At 39.5% G+C, this 20193-nt stretch overlaps 1 protein-coding gene across 1 annotated transcript in view; it reads right to left on the reverse strand.

Annotated features, from left to right (window-relative positions):
• CPA6 (carboxypeptidase A6) overlaps positions 1-19512 on the reverse strand; it is a 33455-nt gene extending 13943 nt beyond the window's left edge. The window contains exons 1-7 of the mRNA XM_063129864.1: positions 19442-19512; positions 13875-13999; positions 11105-11219; positions 10696-10797; positions 8279-8383; positions 3185-3295; positions 2886-2976 (exon numbers count right to left, since the gene is read on the reverse strand). Of these exons, the coding sequence (XP_062985934.1) occupies positions 2886-2976; positions 3185-3295; positions 8279-8383; positions 10696-10797; positions 11105-11219; positions 13875-13999; positions 19442-19462 (670 nt within the window). The 5' untranslated portion in view covers positions 19463-19512. The remainder of the gene's footprint in view (positions 1-2885; positions 2977-3184; positions 3296-8278; positions 8384-10695; positions 10798-11104; positions 11220-13874; positions 14000-19441) is intronic.
• Positions 19513-20193: the final 681 nt, after the last annotated feature.

Here is a 20193-nt window from a genome sequence, read left to right on the forward strand (position 1 = left end):
GCAGGATGGGCAGCTGCTGGGTGTGAGTGGATGGGTCAGGTAAATTCTGGTGGCTCAGGGAGGCAGTGGCTCACTATTGTCCCAGATTGGGCCAAAGTGCTACGAAGTGCTTTGGATTGATCCACATTCGGACCGAAGTGGTCTGAATTGGCCCACTTCAGTTCAGGATTCAGATCCAGAATCAAAGCAGTGCACAGCCCTAGTTGTACGTTACACCTGTTCAACTAGCCTGAAACTATCAACTTGGTCTGGCAGCAGTTTTTCAGAATCTCTGGCAGAGGGTTCCCACCATATTGCTACCTGAATTGTTTAATGGAGATGCAAGGATCAAACCAGGGATCTTCTTCTTTCAAAGCTTGTGATAAGAACATAAGAAGCACCATGGTGGATAAGACTAAGGGTTCATCTAGTCCAGTGTTCTGTTCACACAGTACACAGTAATCCAAATGTGGTCACACCATAGATTTGTATAAGGGCAGTATGATGTTGGCAATTTCATTTTGAATTCCTTTTCTAATTATGCCTAACATGGAATTTTCCACAGCAGCTGCACACTGGGTTGACATTTTTATCAAGCTGTTCACCACAACCCCAAGATTTCCTTCTTGGTCAGTCACCTCTAGCTCAGATCCCCTCAGTGTATATATGAAATTGGGAATTTTTGCCCCAACGTGCATCACTTACAGTGATATACCACTGAGTTATGACTCCCCACTGCCCCGCTTCCAAATATAGGCAGTTTAGATTGTAATCTAATGCTGCTTATGTTCAGTAAGTCATAATATCAGAGATTCAATTAATTAAGTAACTCCATCCCATGTGAACCATGGGCTGCAAAGTCAAATGTGGGCATATTTCTTGCATTCCATACAGAATAAAAAGCAGCAAGAGGTGAACATTACATCAAGGTGCTGATGCCAGAAGAGAAGGGAAACAGAGTTGACACAGAAATGTTGCCTTGAAGAAAAAGTCGAGCTCCTTCAATGCCAAATACGGGCAGACAAAATGCAAAAAATAGGATTCATGCTCAAAACATACCTGCCCTCAGGCACCTGTTAAGCATTTCAAGGCCTGAAAACTGGGTATGGAACTAAGACATCTCCATGAGAACAGTGAGTGAAGGTTTCTAAAACAGGTCAAGATAATATAAACTATGATTTCCCTGTTCGTTTCCCCCCCCCACCCACCATCTCACTGAGAAAAGCAATGTAAGATGACAAATGTTCAAGGGATTCAGAGCAAAAGCTTCCCGAGCTCCAATTCTGTCATTGTTGTTGGTTTGCTTCTTGTCCTTGAGCAAATATATGGCCGTGCTGTGCCTTCTTTTTGTGTCTGAAAAACCATTTACATCAATTCTGTAAAGGGACTGTTGTAAGGATCAGCTCATTGGAAGATGGTCTGTTCAGGAAAAAAAATGCACGTGGGAGAATCATCTGAGCAGAGCAGCATGAACATGTGTCCTGATGGTGTGAAAGGTAAAAATGACTGAATGGGGGAATGAATTCCCAACCTGGGCTGGAAACCTTTGATGTAATAACGAGGAATCTATAGTCAAAAGAGACATGTATTCTTCATGTTTTTAAAAGACAACTGAGTTTGAGGTTTAAAGAATTCACTCATTTCATTCTCGTCTGCTTTGTGCAATAGAGGATAAAGGCTGAAATCCTACAGTCCCTGGTCCAGGGGACATAGGCTGTTTTGGATCCCCCCCCTGCAAGGGCAAAGGGTCTGGCAGTGGACAAGGTGGTTCTTCGGCTTTTGGATCCCCATCCACCAGTGGGATTTCTTTGCGAAGGAATGAAACAGATCAGAAGCATTGGGATAGATTCACTGGACAAGGCAACTGCTGGGTGGAGGATCTCATTTTTTTAGGCTACAATATGAATTAATTCATCATAAATTAGAGTCGGAGTATTGCAGCCAAAAGACAGAACTAAGAATCAGGAGACCCACCCAGCTTGAATTGTGCCTCTGCCACGAACTCAGCAGCAGGCGCAGGCATTTTTCAGCCATGAAAAATATTTGCAAATATGTTGTAACTTGTTAATTTCGGACCTTCCATCTATACTGTGAAAGCCACACAATGTTGGGCATAGAGGAAAACAGATCAGAGACTAAGGGAGCAATCCTGTTGCCCCTAGACAATGTCTGAAGGGTCAGAGGATACTTCGGATTACCGGCTGTGAGCAAAGAGACAGCATTCTGACCTTTGAAGCTGGGAATCAGGGATTCCCCCCCTCCCCAGGCGCTGCAGAAAGAATTGTGCTGGCTCCTCTCTGAGGTTAGCAATGCAACCTTGGAAAGGGGGGCGTTTTGGTGGTTTGGGAGGGGAGGAGACTGGAGAGGCCAGGATATGAGCTACCCTGGGGCTTCTCCAGTTTCTTTCCCAACCCCTCTGAAATGCTTTTGGAAGTCAGACAAAAAGGCCCAAGTAGCGAAAGTGAAGGAAGGAAGGATGGGGAGGCAAAGATTGCCTTCTGCTACTCGAACCCCCCCTACGTAAGATGCTCATAAGCCTCTGAGTTCAGGAGCTTATGCGTATCAAGGCTGCCCTAATAGCACAATCCTATATACATGTACTTTTAAGTAAGGCCTATTGAATTTAGTGGGACTTACTCCCAGATACATGCGTGTAGGATTGCAGTCTAAGTGGCAGGGGGTAGAACCAGCACCCAATCTCTGAACTAAGACTCAGGAGGGGGAAATATAGCAAAACGTATACTAAAACTAAAAAAGAAATAAATTCAATCTTGGCATAATTCTAATGGAATAATCAGATCTCCAACCATATATATTCAGTATAATTTGTACCACTATTTAATACCCTGAACAAAAAAAGTTGTTAAATAGCTTGCTGCTTAAATTCAGGTTTCTTCTAGACTTACCACACCATTTCACTTTCCAGTTACGATTAGCATCTACGCCATGGCAGCGGAACCTTGAATTCTTTGATCTTGTTTTTCTCCAAAATCGATCCTATCCACACATTTTTAGAGCATGAAAATACAACATATATGTAGGTAAAACAGCATCACATGAACATAACAAATCCTTGTATTCCATGAAATGTTTTAATGTTTTTTCAAGAACATATTCTTAAATATTTGACTGGATTATATGAATAAAAATAATATGAATAAAAATAAAGATATACTAATACCTTAAAGTTGAAAAAAATACTTACATGGGTCCAGCTAAAATGGTATCCATCCACATTAAAAATAGGCATGATGTAGAAATACAGTTGATTTAGCATTTTTCTCATGGCTGGGTCACTTTGATATGTCCGGAGAGCCTATGAAGGGATACAAAACAGGTGAAGTCATGTTTGACATTAATTTAAATCATCATCATCATCAAAAAACGATTTTGTCTTACTCGTATATAACCTCTCCTATCACTCTCTAAAAGTATTTTCAGGATTATCCTTGGTTGTTGTTTTGTAAGGGTGCAAGTTGTAGGTTTAGAGTGCAGCTTTTAACACAAAAACAGAACAAGGGAAAAGACTAACCTTCCTTCCCACATTCGCTACCCTTATGGGGTCCCTTGTGCCTGCTTTTGGGAAAGAAAGAGATGTGAGCAGTCCCAGGCATGGGATTTCTCGATGTGAGTTGAACATGCCCTTCAAGTCATGTCTAATTTATCCTCCTTCATGGAGAAGTCCATGATGGCAATATCTAACCTCCAGTTTAAGAGGCAATATGCCTCTCAATACCCATTGCTGAGGAGCTACAATGAAAATAAGCTATTTGCCTTCATGTCCTGCTTGTAGGCATCCAGTCATTGATTATGTGAAACTGGATGCCGGACTAGATGGACATTTGGTTTGATCCACCAGGGCTCTTCTTATGTTCTTATGATCCTCATGACTTGATATTCACATTGCCTTTTCTCTAAGAGGTTTGTCATGCCTTTAGGATAGGTGATTAGCTTAGGATCCTGAGGATAATTTACAAGAGCAATAGCAGAGCTTTGGCAACCCATGCACTGGTGTGTTGAATAGCAAGGCAAAGTCAAACCAGGCAGGGTCTTTCAGGACCTTGGCCAGCTCTGAGCTAGCTGAGACTTACGCCTCATCTACACCAAGCAGGATATTGCACTATGAAAGTGGTATGAACATGGTATATAAAAGGCAGGAGCCACACCAAGCAGGATATAGTGGTATGAAAGCGGCATATGGTATGTGCCAATGGGGCCCAATAGTTGTTAGTGCACTTCGAAACTGCTATAAAACAATAGTGTGGCTCCTGCCTTTTATATGTATTTTATCATTTATTGTTGTTCCCTGCCTTGATCAAAATGGAGAGGCAGGTAAGAAATAAATAATAATAATAATAATAATAATAATAATAATAATAATAATAATAATATACTGCTTTCATAGTGCAATATCCTGCTTGGTGTAGATGAGGCCTAAGTCAAAGTGAGCTGTTGACTCAGTAACAGTCAAAGGCTTATAAAGACCAGTAGCTCAAAAAATGCAGCTAGCTCCACCCCCTCAGAGAAGTATTTCTTAAAGGGCTACTGACTGATTGGTAGCCGTAGTCTCCTACATTGTGGGGATGGTGAAGGCTATAATGAGGAGTGTGCTGTGCCTCTGAGGAGCCAGGTAGAAGCACGTCCTCTGGCCTGGAAGGCCCTGATAGAGCAGGAGTTGGGTTAATGGAGGAGTCTCCTTTGCCTTTGAATCCTAATCAGAGTCAAGGCTGGGGAACATGACAACAGGTTTGGTGGTGTGATTTATTACCATTCCAGCCCCATGAACCCCTGCTTCCTCTTTTCATATATTACTGCAAGGGTATTGAAGCTCTTACTGCCAGTAACCAAATGGTTAAATGGCATTTCAACTTTTTTGAATGGAGAAAAATGCACAATAGCTGAGTAACCACCACATAATCAGCAGTCCGAGGAAAGGGATGAGGTGAGGAAGAGGGGTATGAACATCTGGGAAACCCCCGGGGGCCAGATTGGGAACCATAGAGGTCCACATTTGGCCCATGGGCCTGAGGTTTGGTGCCCCTGTGTTACTGGGGCAGATCTACACCAAGCAGGATAACACTATGAAAGCAGTTTGAAAACTGTATATGGACAGTGTCACGGGTCCAAATAGTTGTCAGTGCACTTCAGCACCGTTATAAAGCAGTAATGTAGATCCTGCCTGGAACATCATGGAACCAGAACAACTGGAAGCAGCTCCCAAACCACTAACCCAAGTGGCCTATGTCAACACATAAAATAATAGTAAGATCAACATTTAGGAGCACTGTTAACAAGCTGCAGACAGCTTCGTCTACTGCAGACTACTGAGTCTGAACGTCAGTGTGAGTTGAGGATGCTGAACTGATTCTTTATGGCATACAGGAATATATTTTCCTCATAACAATTCCCATTTGCAAGTTTAAATATGGCAAAGAATATTAAAATCTTAATGGATTCAGAGGTGTCTATGCCCTGCTGATTAATAATTTCACAGGAGTCTGATTTGGTGAGTGTTCTTTGACAATTCTCTCTCCATGCAGAAGCTGCTGCAGTGACGTTTTTCTTTATCGGGTTTATCAAACTGCATTTGTGTTAGTGGTTTTGTTCTTATTCCAAATTAAATTTAGTTCTATTTTCTCAAATTTGTTGCAGTTGAAACTGAAAATACATCGAAACAACATTTTAAACATCTTTAATCTTTTAAAAAAACCCACATAGTGCCACCTGTTGCATAAAAACAGTTATTGTTTTTTACCTTTGTTGCAGCAAGGTTAGCGATAGCTAAGAAATGGAAAGCCTGCATTGAACTTTCTACTGGCAGTTACAGCACACTGCACTCCCAGAGAAATGGAGACAGCAACTGTGTTCATTCAAAGGGAATACAGAGATGGACCCGGAGACGGGGAGAAAAAAGGTACAGTTTTATTTCATTTGGTACCAGGAACAGAGCTCATCTGAAACCTCCAGCAACTGACAGAACTTTATGGAAAGATGACCTAAATTAATGACTCAGTTCATAGACTTGATAATGTGTGACCATCTGGACTGCTGGTTTGTTATTCTCACTCATTCAATTATTATTTTGTAGATCTCCCTGCTATATTACTTGTTGTGCTGTTCTCAAATAAAAAACCCTAAAAAAAACACCAAGCAAATAAACAAAAACCATGCCCCCCCTCTCCCCCAACGGCATAGGAAAGCAAAGGTGACTGCCATAGCTATTTACAAGAACAGACTTGGCATGCCTCATTGTGGTGACAGCAAGGTACTGCAATCCACCTTTTAAGAACATGCATAACAAACAAACAATTGAGAAGCACAGTAGGTATTTATATATTTATTACATTTTTAGCAGCCCATCCTTTCTCTAAGGATGTCAGCTCTTCCGTCCCTTCCATATGATCCTTCCAACAACCCTGTAAGGTAGATTAAGCTGCAAGATCATGTTTGGCTCACGGTCCAGTGAGCATCAAAGCTGAGTAGAGATTTGAACCTAGGTGTCCCTACTTCAAACACTCTAACTACTCTGAGAAGGACTAGAAAGTCTGTAAATCTAGTCTCTCCCGCTAGGCAGGATTCCTCCACACCTCAAAACTGCTTACTTTATCGGGGAACTCCTTTCTAGCCAACAAATCTTTCTTTGTCCCAGATAAGATACTAATGTTGAAAAAAGCAAGCTCTTAATAGCAGATTCACTGGTTATCTTTCCTGTGAGAGCAGTCAATGCATGCTGATGAAATTTTTTGGACAATATTTGGTCTATTACACTTGGACCTTCTGAGGCTAACTCGAAATTTCCTGTTATTTGGGGGAACATCTTTTACATAGACAATGAGTATCTGTAAAGCAGTGTGTGCTAAGGCATACTTCCGGAGGAAAAAATAATATCTGGTGTGATTAATCAGTGGTCTAAATCAAGCACCGAAAATGAAACAAATCTCAAGTACATGCTAAACATACATCACTCTCCTTTGAGCACAATTTTGCCAGCAAACAAGAGTTTAGGATGGGATGTAACAGCTGCTGTGCCAACACAACTATCTGCTTTGTTAGGAATGCTATAACAAAGCAAAGATCTATCTAAACCATCACTTCATTTTAAAGAGTAGCCAACCACATGCTCCTGGTATCAGAAATATAGTGCTTAATATATTGGCCTTTATACATGATCAATAGCCACTTACAGACCTATCCTCCATTATTCTATTAATAGGAACTTATCTAAAAAGCAATGCAGGACAATCCTTTTGTCTAACACTTGGAAATATTGATGCCGCGGGGTGGGGTGGGGTAGATGTGTTTGTGTTAGGCAGTGGGGGGGGGCAGCATTCAATGTTTTTGGAAGGAGTTTCTGTTCATGGAAGAAGTGTTGAGAGCACAACTCTGCTTAATGTCATCCTGCTCCCCACCCAGACTATCGTGCATCCCCAAATGATGCATGAATTAAAATGATGAGGGTGGGGATCTGGGTGTAAAGGAACTTTCTGTAGTTCCATTGCCATGGACCTATCACTTAATTGTAGGATTTTGGCCTACTGGAGCTTTGAGCCTCCACATAATCGTGTCTCTGATGACCTACATTTTTATTTAAGTAGGTCTTTGGCCCATACACTAACTTCTATATATGTTGAAATAGATTTTAACTGGTTGTTTTTATTGATTTTAATAATTTTACCTGCCTTGAGTTTATGGGGCTTTTTGTATTTTATTACTGTTTGATTATATTTTCTTTTCTTTTTTATTATTGTTAGCTGTGTTGAGCACCAATTGGTGGAAAGGTGGAATACAAATGTAATAAATAAATAAATAAATAAATAAAAAAGGGGATTCAGAAATGAAAGTGATTTGTGCTTCTACAATCTCTGCATTGTCCAATTCAGACCAATCAATAGAATAAAGAAGATGCATTTCATACATTCCTTTGAAAGCTCGTGACAAAAGTCAAAGAATAGATTCTTGGTGAGAAATGCCTTGATCTGTGTCACCTTCTGAATATTACCAAGTCAAATACTGAATCAAGAGTCATGACAGTAGAGCTATACACAAGGTCATTTCATCAGTATGGGTCTAAGCCAGGGTTGACAGCACTTTAAGCTGCTAGCAATGCTTTTTCTAAGACTGAAAGAAGTTTGAGAATACTCTGACTTCAACATGTCACTGACAGATGTGATACCTAAATTCTAATTATCCATTACAAATGGATACCAGAAATGAGTTCAGCCCTGCCATGACAACATATTGCATATACTGGATAAAAAGTTTCCGAATTCCAAAATACTGTAGGAAAGTCAATCCTTACTTCTTTCACAAACCACTGGCAAAAGGCTGGACCGATCCATTCTCTTGCGTGGATTCCACAGTCTATCCAGACAGCTTTCTTGTAAACCCGTGATCTTTTGCCTAGCTGCAATAGTAAATATGCATTAGCAAGAATAAGAAACATCGGCCAGCATCAAAAGAGCTGTGTAGGTGTAAAGATGATGTGCCAGTGCAATTTTGTACTTTTTTTGTACTTTTTCTGTGAACATCTCACCACCATAAATGGTTTCCTGATAGTTACACAAAAGCAATTTACCATTCAGTAAGTAGGGACACTGTTAGAGGAGAAACAAATTTAAATCACCCATTGGGCCTTTGGAAATAATTTCACAGTCCTATCGATCTGGGCCTTTGGATCTTATAAAGTACAAACTGATTCCCCTTCATAATACTTTCAAAAGAAATATACATCTCTAATTTCTATGGAAGTTTTTTTTAAAAGAACCATTCAAAGAAATAAAACACAGATGTTCGCATATGTTGCCAAGATTGAAAGCTAGGAAGGAGACTGGGGCTGATAAATATATACATACACACCGAGAGAGACATATAGCAAATAAAGAATTTTTGCAATGGCACTTAAGAGTGGAGTTAGAACTATTTTAACATTTTGCCAAAAGATGCAGCTGATGTATAGCAGAGCAGTAAATGGATCATGGAATAATTAGGAAGTTTCCAGAGAATTAAAGCAAGTCTTTTCATAACTTGACATCACCACCACCCACATCAAGAGTTGCTAAATAATGTCTCTGGACAGCAGTCTGCAGGGCTTCGTAGCATTCTGTAGAAGCAGCACTTCTACTGTAGCAATGAACAGGAATTGGTTCTTCGAATTGGTTCTTGTGCAACTGCTACTCACAGGTCAGCAAGGAATGAGCCAGCCTGGACAGCAGCAGGAAGGGGTCCAGCAAGCCAGGGGATGATTGTAATGAGTGGGCAAACAATCTGAACCAGTTTGATTAGACTCAGCAGGATCTTCGACATTACGTGTGTGTGTGTGTGTGTGTGTGTGTGTGTGTGTGTGTGTGTGTGTGTAAAGGGCAAGAAGTCTAGGGAGCTTCCTTATGCTGAGTCAGAACTTTGGTCCATCCAGCCCCAGTATTGTTGACACTGACTGGCAACAGCTCTCCCACGTTTCAAGCAGGATTCTTTCCTAGCCCTACCTGGAGATTCTGGGGATTGAACCTGGCACCTTCTGCATGCAAAGCAGGTCTGCTACCACTGAGCTATGGCCCCTATCATATAGAAGTAATCCCAATGTTCTTTATGAAATAGAGATATTTTATGAAATAAAGAACGTGGTTGCTGAATGCTGAATGAATGCTGAAAAAGCCAACAGACCAAAGAATTCCAGGATCTAGGAAAAAGATTACTCATATTTCACCAAGGGATCAAACAATGTAAAAGACATACCTATAAGAAGCTCCTTCTGCCCTTGGCCTGATTCTAACTTTGAGATGGGGGAGTAGCTGCCACCAAAGTGCATTTCTACATGAGGGTTTTATCCCACACTTTTATTGCGGCTTCTGCTTCCAGATTCTTTGTGGGATTAAGATTGGCTCCTTTACATGTGCTTCTTTTTTTTTTTATAGGGTTTCTTTCTCTGCCTTTCTGTATGTTTCATCATACAACCACTAGATGGAACTGTGGTATAGCAGAATCACACAATTAAACACTATAAATATACTGTCATTCATAAAAAAATGCCTCCATCTAAAAAAAAGAAAAACTCACCTGTGGTGGTGGTTGCAATGTATGGGAGAGGCCCTGAAGGATGGCGACATTGTGTAAAGGACCCACAAACTACCAAGACTGAGCAATCATGAGCACATAATAAAAGCCTCATGTAGAAAAGTTCAAAAGCTTTCTCCGCTGTGGCACCCCGGTTGTGGAATGAGCTCCCCAGAGAGGTCCGCCTGGCACCTACACTGTACTCCTTTCGTCGCCAGCTGAAGACCTTTTTATTCACTCAGTATTTTAACACTTAATTTTAACTTAAATTTAAATTATACTGTTTTAACTCTGTATTTTAACCTTATATCAATTTTGCTGCGTGGTTTTATCCTGGTTGTGCTTTTTATATTGCATTTTGTATTTGTGTTTTTAACTTGTTGGTTGTTTTATGAAAAATGTAATAAATAAATAAATAAATAGTGTTGCTGTTTGGGTAAATCTCCACGCAGTGCTGTAATGAATTGCGGAGTAAGTCCCCATACTACTACCAGCAGCCCATACTAAAGCAGTTATTACAGTAACATATTATGGGGCCACCTGCCATTTAAAATATAGACAATGAAAGACTACATACGTGATCTTGTTTCTAGGCAGATATTTCCCTACCCATTCATACTGATATATTCTCATGATTTTACTAATATGTTATCAAGTACAATTTACCTTTAGCACAAAAAGTGGTCTGCCTTCATATGACTTGCCCACACAGAACATGTGAACAAGATCTGAACGAGTTTTGTTCAGATGAAACATCCAACTTTGAATCTGAAAAAAGTGAAAATAAAAAGAAGCAGGTTGTGTGAATTCATTTGAATCATTTTTCTTCAGCAGAAATATCAAATATGGCAATGAAATACTAGCACAATATGCTGGAGACTAAGAATGTCTTAGAGAATTTTTTATTGTCTCTTACAGAGTTTCTTATCCTATGCATTTTTGGGAAACCTTATTACAAAGGTTCTTATAAAAACAAAACAAAAAGCAATACAAGCAATACTTCTCCCTGGCTTCTTATTTAAGGATAAAAAAATGCACTTGCAAATATGTGAAATGCCATTTTAACATCACATACTTCTTCCAATGAATGATATATTTCATAGCTGTATCCTGGTAAGGATCTACGATTCCTGGATGACCTTGAACCACTTTGCTTTTCTACTGCTTTTTGCAGATCAGATATGAGGACTCTGCATCAAAAGAAAGCAACTTCAATAAATGCAGAACAGTAAAAAGCACACAGAAAAATAATATTGTGTCATCCCATTTTAATTGTAACCTCCAATTCACAGCTTACGAAACATTGATTTAAACAGGTTTAGGCTGCAATCTTACTGATGCTTACATGGGAGTAAGCCCCATTGAACTTATACAAGTTTACTTCAGAGTAAACTTGTATAAGCTTGCTCTGCATGGAACTATTTGTATCATTTGAATAAGCCTGCCAAAAATGGCTATCAGAGCACTCTGGTATATTATAACAGTCTGTCAAAGAAGCCAGTTATTTTGAAATATACCAGTACTATGAAAAATGCAGGAAACATGTTTTTAAGAGAATGAAATAACATAATGTAAAGAAATTAACCAGTGTTTAAAAGGACATTTTGATATGTATTTATTTTGATATGTATTTAAATTATACCTTAATGAAATAATTATCTTCCATTTTACTGCTGGATCCTGTTTACATTCATACTTCTGATAGTTATTGTAAAAATAATAGAAATTTAATCCTTTTTAAAAAAAAAATCTGGAAAGCATTCTTACTTGAACCTTTACAAAATGCAAGTGGGCTTGCTCAATAATTTTTCACATTCCGTCCATAAGAACTAGCTTTTCTATTCAGGTTCAGCTAAATCTAGCCAAATTTGCTAACAGTCAGGTCACAGGACTTGCATTTCAGTCTTTATGATGGGATATATAAATGATGATGGTAGCATAATGTTACAAAACACAACATTCTGTGGACTTGCAGGCGGATAGGCAGGCACAAATTTTAAGAACTGGAATACAAAGCACTTAAGTTTGCTGTTAACATCTACAAGAATTGTAGTCCTTTATTTATAAATCAAGCCCATGCTTACATATTTTGCTGAACGACCCTTGAATATTTGGGATACAATAGAAAGAAATTAATAGCACAAAGGAAGCCTTAAGAAGTAGCTTAATAACGTTTTGTGAGTTTCACTTATTGTGTTCACAAATGCCATTTTGTTCAACCATCTTTGCTATACAAAAAAGTTTGAGTATATAATGGCAGGGCTCATTGACAAATACACCGACCCACACCCATGAACATGTCACCCACCCACGAACATGTCAGGATTCAGAGCTCAAAGTTTGTGGACTATGGCTACAGCTAGACCTAAGGTTTATCCTGAGTTCACCCCTGCCTGACCACTGGATCTCCTGTGTGTCACCTAGATGAACAGGTTTGACCCCTGGACAATCCTGGGATAAACCTTAGGTCTAGCTATGGCCTATGACACCTGTTTCCATTAAGAATATTCTGCCACTTACTTGCACATAGGGTACTTCTAGCTATGACTTGATTCACAAATAATAGCTTTAGCATAGAAATACCATAAATAAATAATAAAAATAAAAATGCTAACCCATGGTTTATTTAACCCATGGTTAATGAATGGTTTGTTGTCTACCCAGGATTTGTCTGGCACACGATCAAGCAAGTCATGGTTTGCTCTCTCAGTCCCTGGATTTTTTGTTACCCTCTTCATTGGCCTGCTCTTTCTCTATATCCCAAATGCCTTTGCAGAATTGTAGTGCCGGCATGTAGAGCAGCTGAGTGTATATATATATATATATATATATATATATATATATATATATATATATTTACTACTCTTGCCCACTGCTTCTGTAATCTGATGAAACAACAATTGAACAACCCACAATTCTGGGTTCACACAAAACAACAACCCATGGTTTTAACAACCTGAGTTCACAAGCCAACAATAAACCATGGGTTCTCTATCTGGGTTGTTCATATTTAACAAATCAAGGTTTGTTAGCATGGCTGCATCTGCACATCACAACAACCCAGAATTCATCAACCCATTGGTTAAATAAACCATGGGTTAGCATTACCAGGTCTCTATGACATATTTAAACAATCTGCTATATTTTAAAACAACAGCATTTTCCAAATAATTGGCATGCCTATTCCAATACACCTTGAGTATAAAAAAGTCCAATTAGATAAGGTTATTTACTGAACCAAATTTCCTTGACAGACAAATTCTTAACTATAAAATTATCCTCTCGACCTGAGAGAGAAATCTGACAAATGCTGTTTAGCTCATTCCACATTGTTTTAAAAATTTGTGATGTGGAGTGACAAGTGCAATTCCTACTGAGTAAAGAGAGAAGCACAGGAAATTACAACAATAATGGAATCGTGTCTTGTATGGACCTATTTTGTACCAGGAAATTGACTAATGTATTTCAACATATAATTTAAAGGGATGTGGGTGCTTCCATCTACAGCATACTTACACATAATACTCAAGTACAAATTAAGCAGCCTGTAGAACTAGTGCCAATAATTGCCCTTTATTTAACAAATCAACCAGGCCAGCATGCACTAAGCAGACACTAGTCTCCATTCTAAAGGAGAGTATTTAATTAAACTGTCTGCCTGTGTGATCTCTTACAGGCTTCCATTCAAATAACTGTTTTCTGGCGAATTCTAGTACTCTGAAGCCACTATAATTAAAAAGGCACGATAATAAACTGAATATATTTTCAAATGATGTAACAGATGTAAACCATGACACAATGCAACCGGTGGACTTTCAGGTATGAAAATCCGAATCTATGCTTACGTATACTGGATGTTTGCTTGTTGCAAGTAGGGTAGAAGAATTTGCGAACTGTTCCTTGATACACGAACATCTGTAACTGCACCCTTGGAAATGTAGGAGATGCTGCCAGGCTGCCACAGATCCACCTGTAGTGCAGGAACCAACCTGTAATTCATATTTATTCAGTCTACATTGCGAACATCCATAAAGTTATTACATAGAAGATCATATTCCATTTATGTACTATAATAACATGGCAGAGAACATTCCTGAACTAGTACTGAATAGTGCGTGGGTACCTGCAGCCTGAGAAAAGTTCACAGTTTGAATGTTAGGAGGAAAGAATCCCATTGTTAACACTAAAAATAAATCCTGAAATAGATGAAATAGAATTGCTTCAGCCCACTCTTTCGTCTTACCATGTACAAAAACATTATGCTGAAATGTGTCACATGAACAAGTGCCTCAAACCTAGGATTTCTTTGTGATAATTTAGTTTTCGACTCACATGCATTCTTGATCTCTCTATATTTAAGCAGATTTACAGTGCTATCTTATATTTATCTACTCAGAATTAAGCCTGATTGAATTCCCAGGTAAGTGTGTATAGTATAGGATTGCAGCTTCAGGTTCTGAAACTTATTTGCAAAAATAACTTCAAAGAAAAGATGTGTATGCTGCTGTATTAAGCAGGTGTCCAAAAATGAAAACCTAAAAAACAAACTCTAAAGCAATTACTCTTAACCGCTATGTGTTTACCCTAATCAAGCAGGGATTAAGTGTATTTTCTATCTTCAATTTCCTATTGTCAGAACATTTCCTGACAATGCTTCAAAGCATCACATAGTCTCTCAAAATTATATGAGAGGTAGTCAGTAACTGTCACTTTCAGACTTTATTTTTATGAAGGAATCTGAATAATCAGAAAGCATTTCAGATACATCAACACATCCCTCGCAGAAGTGTCATGCAAGGCTCAAAGGCGCATTGGAAAAAGGTGGTGCAAAATGTAATACATTTTAGGCAAGGAATAAACGCTATCAGTGGCGCAGTCCAAGCCCTTACTGCTTAGAAACTTCTGAACTCGGAGGCATATGAGTTTCCTGTGCCCTGCTGAGCTGAAGCTGACAAGGCAGGAGGAACAGTGGAGGTGATCTTCACCTCCCCATCCTCTGATCTCCTGTATTTTTGCTAGAAGGGTTTTTCCACCTGCCTAGCAAGGGTATTTCAAATGGGGAGGGAAGGAGGCTGGGCTCGTATCCTGGGCTTTCCAGTCTCCTGTCCTCCCCACCCACTGAAACGCTGCTTTCCTGAGGCTCCGAAGTTCTCTCCTCGCCAGCTGCGAGAGGGAGGGGCCTGGGGTCAGATCTGCGACTCCCCATTCTGAGGTCGGACCGCTGTCTCCAAAACCGTAGGGGTTTTACAAGCTAAGATAGAAACTTAGAAAATGAAACTGAGATCACAAAATCACTTAGAAAAATAAAAGAGGGTTAACAATACCTTCCTGACGGGCAGTATTAAAATCTGTTTTCCCATGAACATATGTAATAATTAATCGAAGCAGAAAAAACACAGGATATGAACTCAAGTCAGTGGAACTCTTCCAGGATATTATTATTATTATTATTATTATTATTATTATTATTATTATAAACCTTTCTCATTAAAAAAAAGACTGAAGGCAACTTACAGCAAAAAATAAATCACACAAAAATACTAAGCAGTTAAAACAGCAGAAAACAATTATAGAAGAAAATCTTAATCTGGCACCAAAGAGAAGATAATGTTGGCAGAAGTGGACCTCACTGGAGAAAACATTCCACAGTTGGGGAGCCACCACTAAAAAGGCCCTCCTCCTTGTTGCCACAATGTTCATTGCAGTTTTTTGGGGAAAACCACGGAACTACTAGCCAGCATACACCAGTCGGAACTAGATCTAAAAGCACAGCATATGTTGACATATGACAGGAACTGAACCCTTCCTTGGCTCTTATTTCACCTTTAAAGTTACTTTTCAAAAGTCATTTTTAAAAGACATTCTGGTCAGATACCTTCACTAGGAGAAAAAATGGCTACCCCTCCCAAACATTTCAAGGACAACCCATAGTTAAACCATAGTACAGAATTTGTATGTAACAATCCACAATTCAATGACAACCCATGATTCAATGACAAGCTATACTTGACCCGTACTCTGGGTTGTCATTATATGTAAACCAGTCTGTTGACAGCAGCAATTTACTTGAGAGATCTCTAACATAATCTGAAAAACTACCCATTGCAGCTCTCTCTCTGGCACTGAAGTGCATTTATTTAAGAAAAAGAAGGAGCAGAATTGCATCGTTTAAGGGACTTCCAGCAACTTTGGAATTGCTATGGACTCTGTGGCTTTGAAAGAGTAGGACACCTACCTAACATAATTATTTAAACTCTACCAACCATGCCTGCTAGACAGGTAAATATAATATCTCAATGATGACTGTTTTGTTGGTTAAGAGGAATGAGAAAGTAAACTTTAGTTTTAATAAGAACATGCTAGCCACGATTTTTATTATTCGTCTAATCCTAATTGTATTGCACATAGTGATATATTTTGCTTGTTTCATAATTGCAAACCTTTGTTATTCTCTAATATGGGTTGAGCAATAAATACATATTTTGTGCTACCACTTTGTGTTATCTGGCTTGAGGGATGTTCCAGGGATGCTCCCCATAAATTAATTCTTGAAGTCCAGAACACTCAGATGGGATTTATACATCTGTTGCTGAGTCAAGTCTATTCAAAGCTTTCTCTCTTGGTCAAGTGAGTCACAGACACACCTGTTCAGGTAAGGAAAACAAGCTGTCTGGCTGGAGCAGGAATGTTTCACTTGTCTTAGTATAGATATGAATAAGGCACTGCAGAGACCACATAGTTTTATAGAAAAAAATAGTTTTGCAAATTTGCCGAGAGACAGTATGCAGTCTTGATGGAAAGACTACGATGTTGCAGACAAAGCAATCAAAATAAACCTTTCATGGACTTCCACTTGTAAACAAGTTCACTCTTGGAAAGATTCTCAACTTTATTATACTCCTTTCAAATTTATTTGCTTTTTTACTTGAGAAAGAGAGAATGTTGGTAATATGACAGGTGATTTATATTTACAACATGAGCCAGAAGCATGTAGGGCTTCTTAAAACATGTCTGCATTCTCATGTCTCAAATGTTACCACGAAGGCTAACATAATGGCATATATAATTAAAGTAATTTCTATGTTATTGCTATCCTCCAGCTCTTTAGCTCTTGTGCTTATCATCTTTGCTATGCTGATAGATTTGTAGAGGCAGAAATATGTGTTTGTTTGGAATGGCACTTGGGGGCATGAGTGGCTGTGGAATGCTGGTTGTTGTAGGGTTTTTCTGTCTAAACGTGCACCACATTGTTCCCTAAATGGACTATTGAGAAGGTCATGGGTGGTGGAGGCTATGACCAGGTTTGCCCAACACACCAACTCAATATCTAAACCCAGTGCAGTTACTGCAGCGCGGCTTATATTTTTCACGAACAAGCCACCCTGAGAATCCATGCTTGTTGTGGGATTTGTGCAGGGTGGCTTGTTTTCAGGATGATGTCCAAACCCGTCAGAAAGGGTTCTGCATGGCTTATTTGAAAGGACTACAGAGGTACTTGGGCAAGAGAAGCAAAAAATCTGACTGATCCTTGTAGTGCCCTCCACACACTCTCCTTTGCCCCTCCTCGTCCAGCTCCCCCCTCCTCCAGCTTGGCACTTCATCTCTTTGTGAACCGAGTTAGCACAGCTATGCGTGATTGACTTAGCTCTGGGTAAGCTCACTCTCTTCCAATTCAGGACCATGGCAATTTTGGAGGGGGTATTTAAGCTTCTCCTCCTCCTCCTGTTTTCTTGCTGAAATTCTCCCTTTCCCCAGCAGGGAATGGTTAAAAAGTTCTTTGGTTTTTTAAAAAAATATTCCTGGTCTCCCTCTGTGTGTGCGTGTGTGCGCATGTAATTTCAGCATATAAACAGGAGGGGGGAATATAAATCCTCACTTTGAAATGGTGCTTACTCAGAGAAAGAAAACAAATAAAACCCTCATACACCTCATCTTAAAAATTAAAGTAAGTCCTTCTCCCCCACTCCACTCTCAACTTCAACTTCAACTTCTTCTTCTTCTTCTTCTGGCCCTCCTCTGTGTGACAACCTTTTAAGTATTTGAAGAGTGCTATCATGTCTCCCCCTCAATCTTCTCTTCTCCGGGCTAAACATGCCCAGTTCTTTCAGTCTCTTTTCATAGGGCTTTGTTTCCAGACCCCTGATCATCCTGGTTGCCCTCCTCTGAACACGCTCCAGCTTACATGAGAAATATTTCTAGAAAAGTATTGCAAGCATTCTTTACAGGAAATCTATCATGGCTGAACATCAGGGCCAGCCCATGACATTTTCCTACCTGAGGCAATGAATAAGATGGCACCTCTTACCCATTCCATGCAGAAGCTGACTGGATTGGCAGTTGAATCATACTTCAATAGTGGCCACAAGATAGCACCCATCACTACATATGAAGGTATCAGGCTGGTTTAGGGGTGCAGGACAGGCTGCAAGACTCACACAGTTCTGTCCTCCAAGACAGGGGAATGGCTGGGAGACTCAGGAGGAATAGCTAGAGGATTGCCACCGCTGCCCCCAACCTCACTCTGCCTAATAGTAGGGCTGGCCCCGCTATGCACAGGTACTGCTCATAAAAATGCTATGACGCTCCAAATTTTTGTTCCTTAAAAAGTATTATAATAAACTTAGAGACGTGTTTAATACACCACTAGACAAATGTTGTAGAATCATGGGAATAATTCAGAGCTCAAGTGGCCTATAGAACTTGGCCTCTTTTGCTTTTCTTGGCCTCTTTTGTTTCCAAAAGGCCTATCTCTGTACTCTATATATTGTGCATTAAACACAAAAATATGTGGAGAGGGACAAATAGTCAAACGTGGTACAAGGCAGCTTCCTAAGCTAGGGATTCCTATCAATCAAGCTTCCTTGTTATGTTAGTCATTTTTTGATTAGTTAAAGACTAGAATTATATGACCAGCCAGAAACTCTCGTTACTCCAAATATAGTCAGCTCTTGTATCTTCACTAGACAGCATATAGGCAAATGATCCTTTATATCATTGGGCCTTCTCTGCTGTGGCACCCCGGCTGTGGAATGAGCTCCCTAAGGAGGTTCGCTTGGCACCTACATTATATGCTTTTAGACGCCAGGTGAAGACCTTTTTATTCTCCCAACATTTTAACAATCTATAAATTTTAAATAACATGGTTTTAAATTTGTAATTTTGCATTGCTGCTGTTTTTATCTGGTTGAGCTTTTATATTGTATTTTATATTATGGTTTTATACTGTTGTTTTATACTTTGAATGGTTTTAATTTTTGTGAACCGCCCAGAGAGCTCCGGCTATTGGGCAGTATAGAAATGTAATAAATAAATAAATAAATAAATACCAAATCTTCTGGTGACTGGCAGCCGACTCTGCTCAGCCCATGACCCAGACCCCAGCAACTCCAAGCATCACAAAGAACAAACTCACCTTAAGTTGTTGAGAAAGCATTTTCAACGTCTCTGCTTCTTTGTCATTCTCTGGAACAACCCGGATCACCTTATCCCTGTTAAAGAACATTGAAATGAAGCCCTTAAGATACTTTTCAACAAGGAAAATTAATAGGGAAAGAAATGTAACCTTAAGACAAACATAAAATAACTATGGCTTACATATGTAGCAGGACAGATTGAACAATGGAAATCCTTTTTTTATGATGATGATGATGATGATTAAAGCAGTTATACCAACATGAATAAATTAATTAGCTTCACGTTGACACTGAAAAAACAGGCAAAACAGACCCTGTTTTTGTTTACATTTAGGAACTTAGGAATGTAAGAAGCTGCCCATAGGTGTGCACAGCACACTTCATTAGGGTGAGCTCCCAGGGATTATTATTTTTTAAACACAAACATTTATTGAATACTCAATAAGGACAATAATATAATAAGGACATTATTTTTATTCATTTATTAAACACTGCAGACACTGAAGTTGTACTCCACATTTGGCTTGCCTGACCATGGGAAGGCTGTTGCAGGTGGGGGGCGGGGATGAGCCCCAGTGGAGCTTTGTAGTGACCCTGGCTGGAGGAGGGGCTTATGAGGCAATATTAGCCTTCGGGGCCCTCCTCCTGGCCTATTTGATGCATGACTCCTGGCAGAGAGGCTCCCAGCAGAGCAATTCCTTTTTGCTCCTGCTGCCAGGAGCAACGATGCTCTCTCAGACATAGCAGTTCT

The sequence above is a fragment of the Elgaria multicarinata genome, chromosome 7, assembly GCF_023053635.1.
Source record: "Elgaria multicarinata webbii isolate HBS135686 ecotype San Diego chromosome 7, rElgMul1.1.pri, whole genome shotgun sequence".
Taxonomy (NCBI): domain Eukaryota; kingdom Metazoa; phylum Chordata; class Lepidosauria; order Squamata; family Anguidae; genus Elgaria; species Elgaria multicarinata.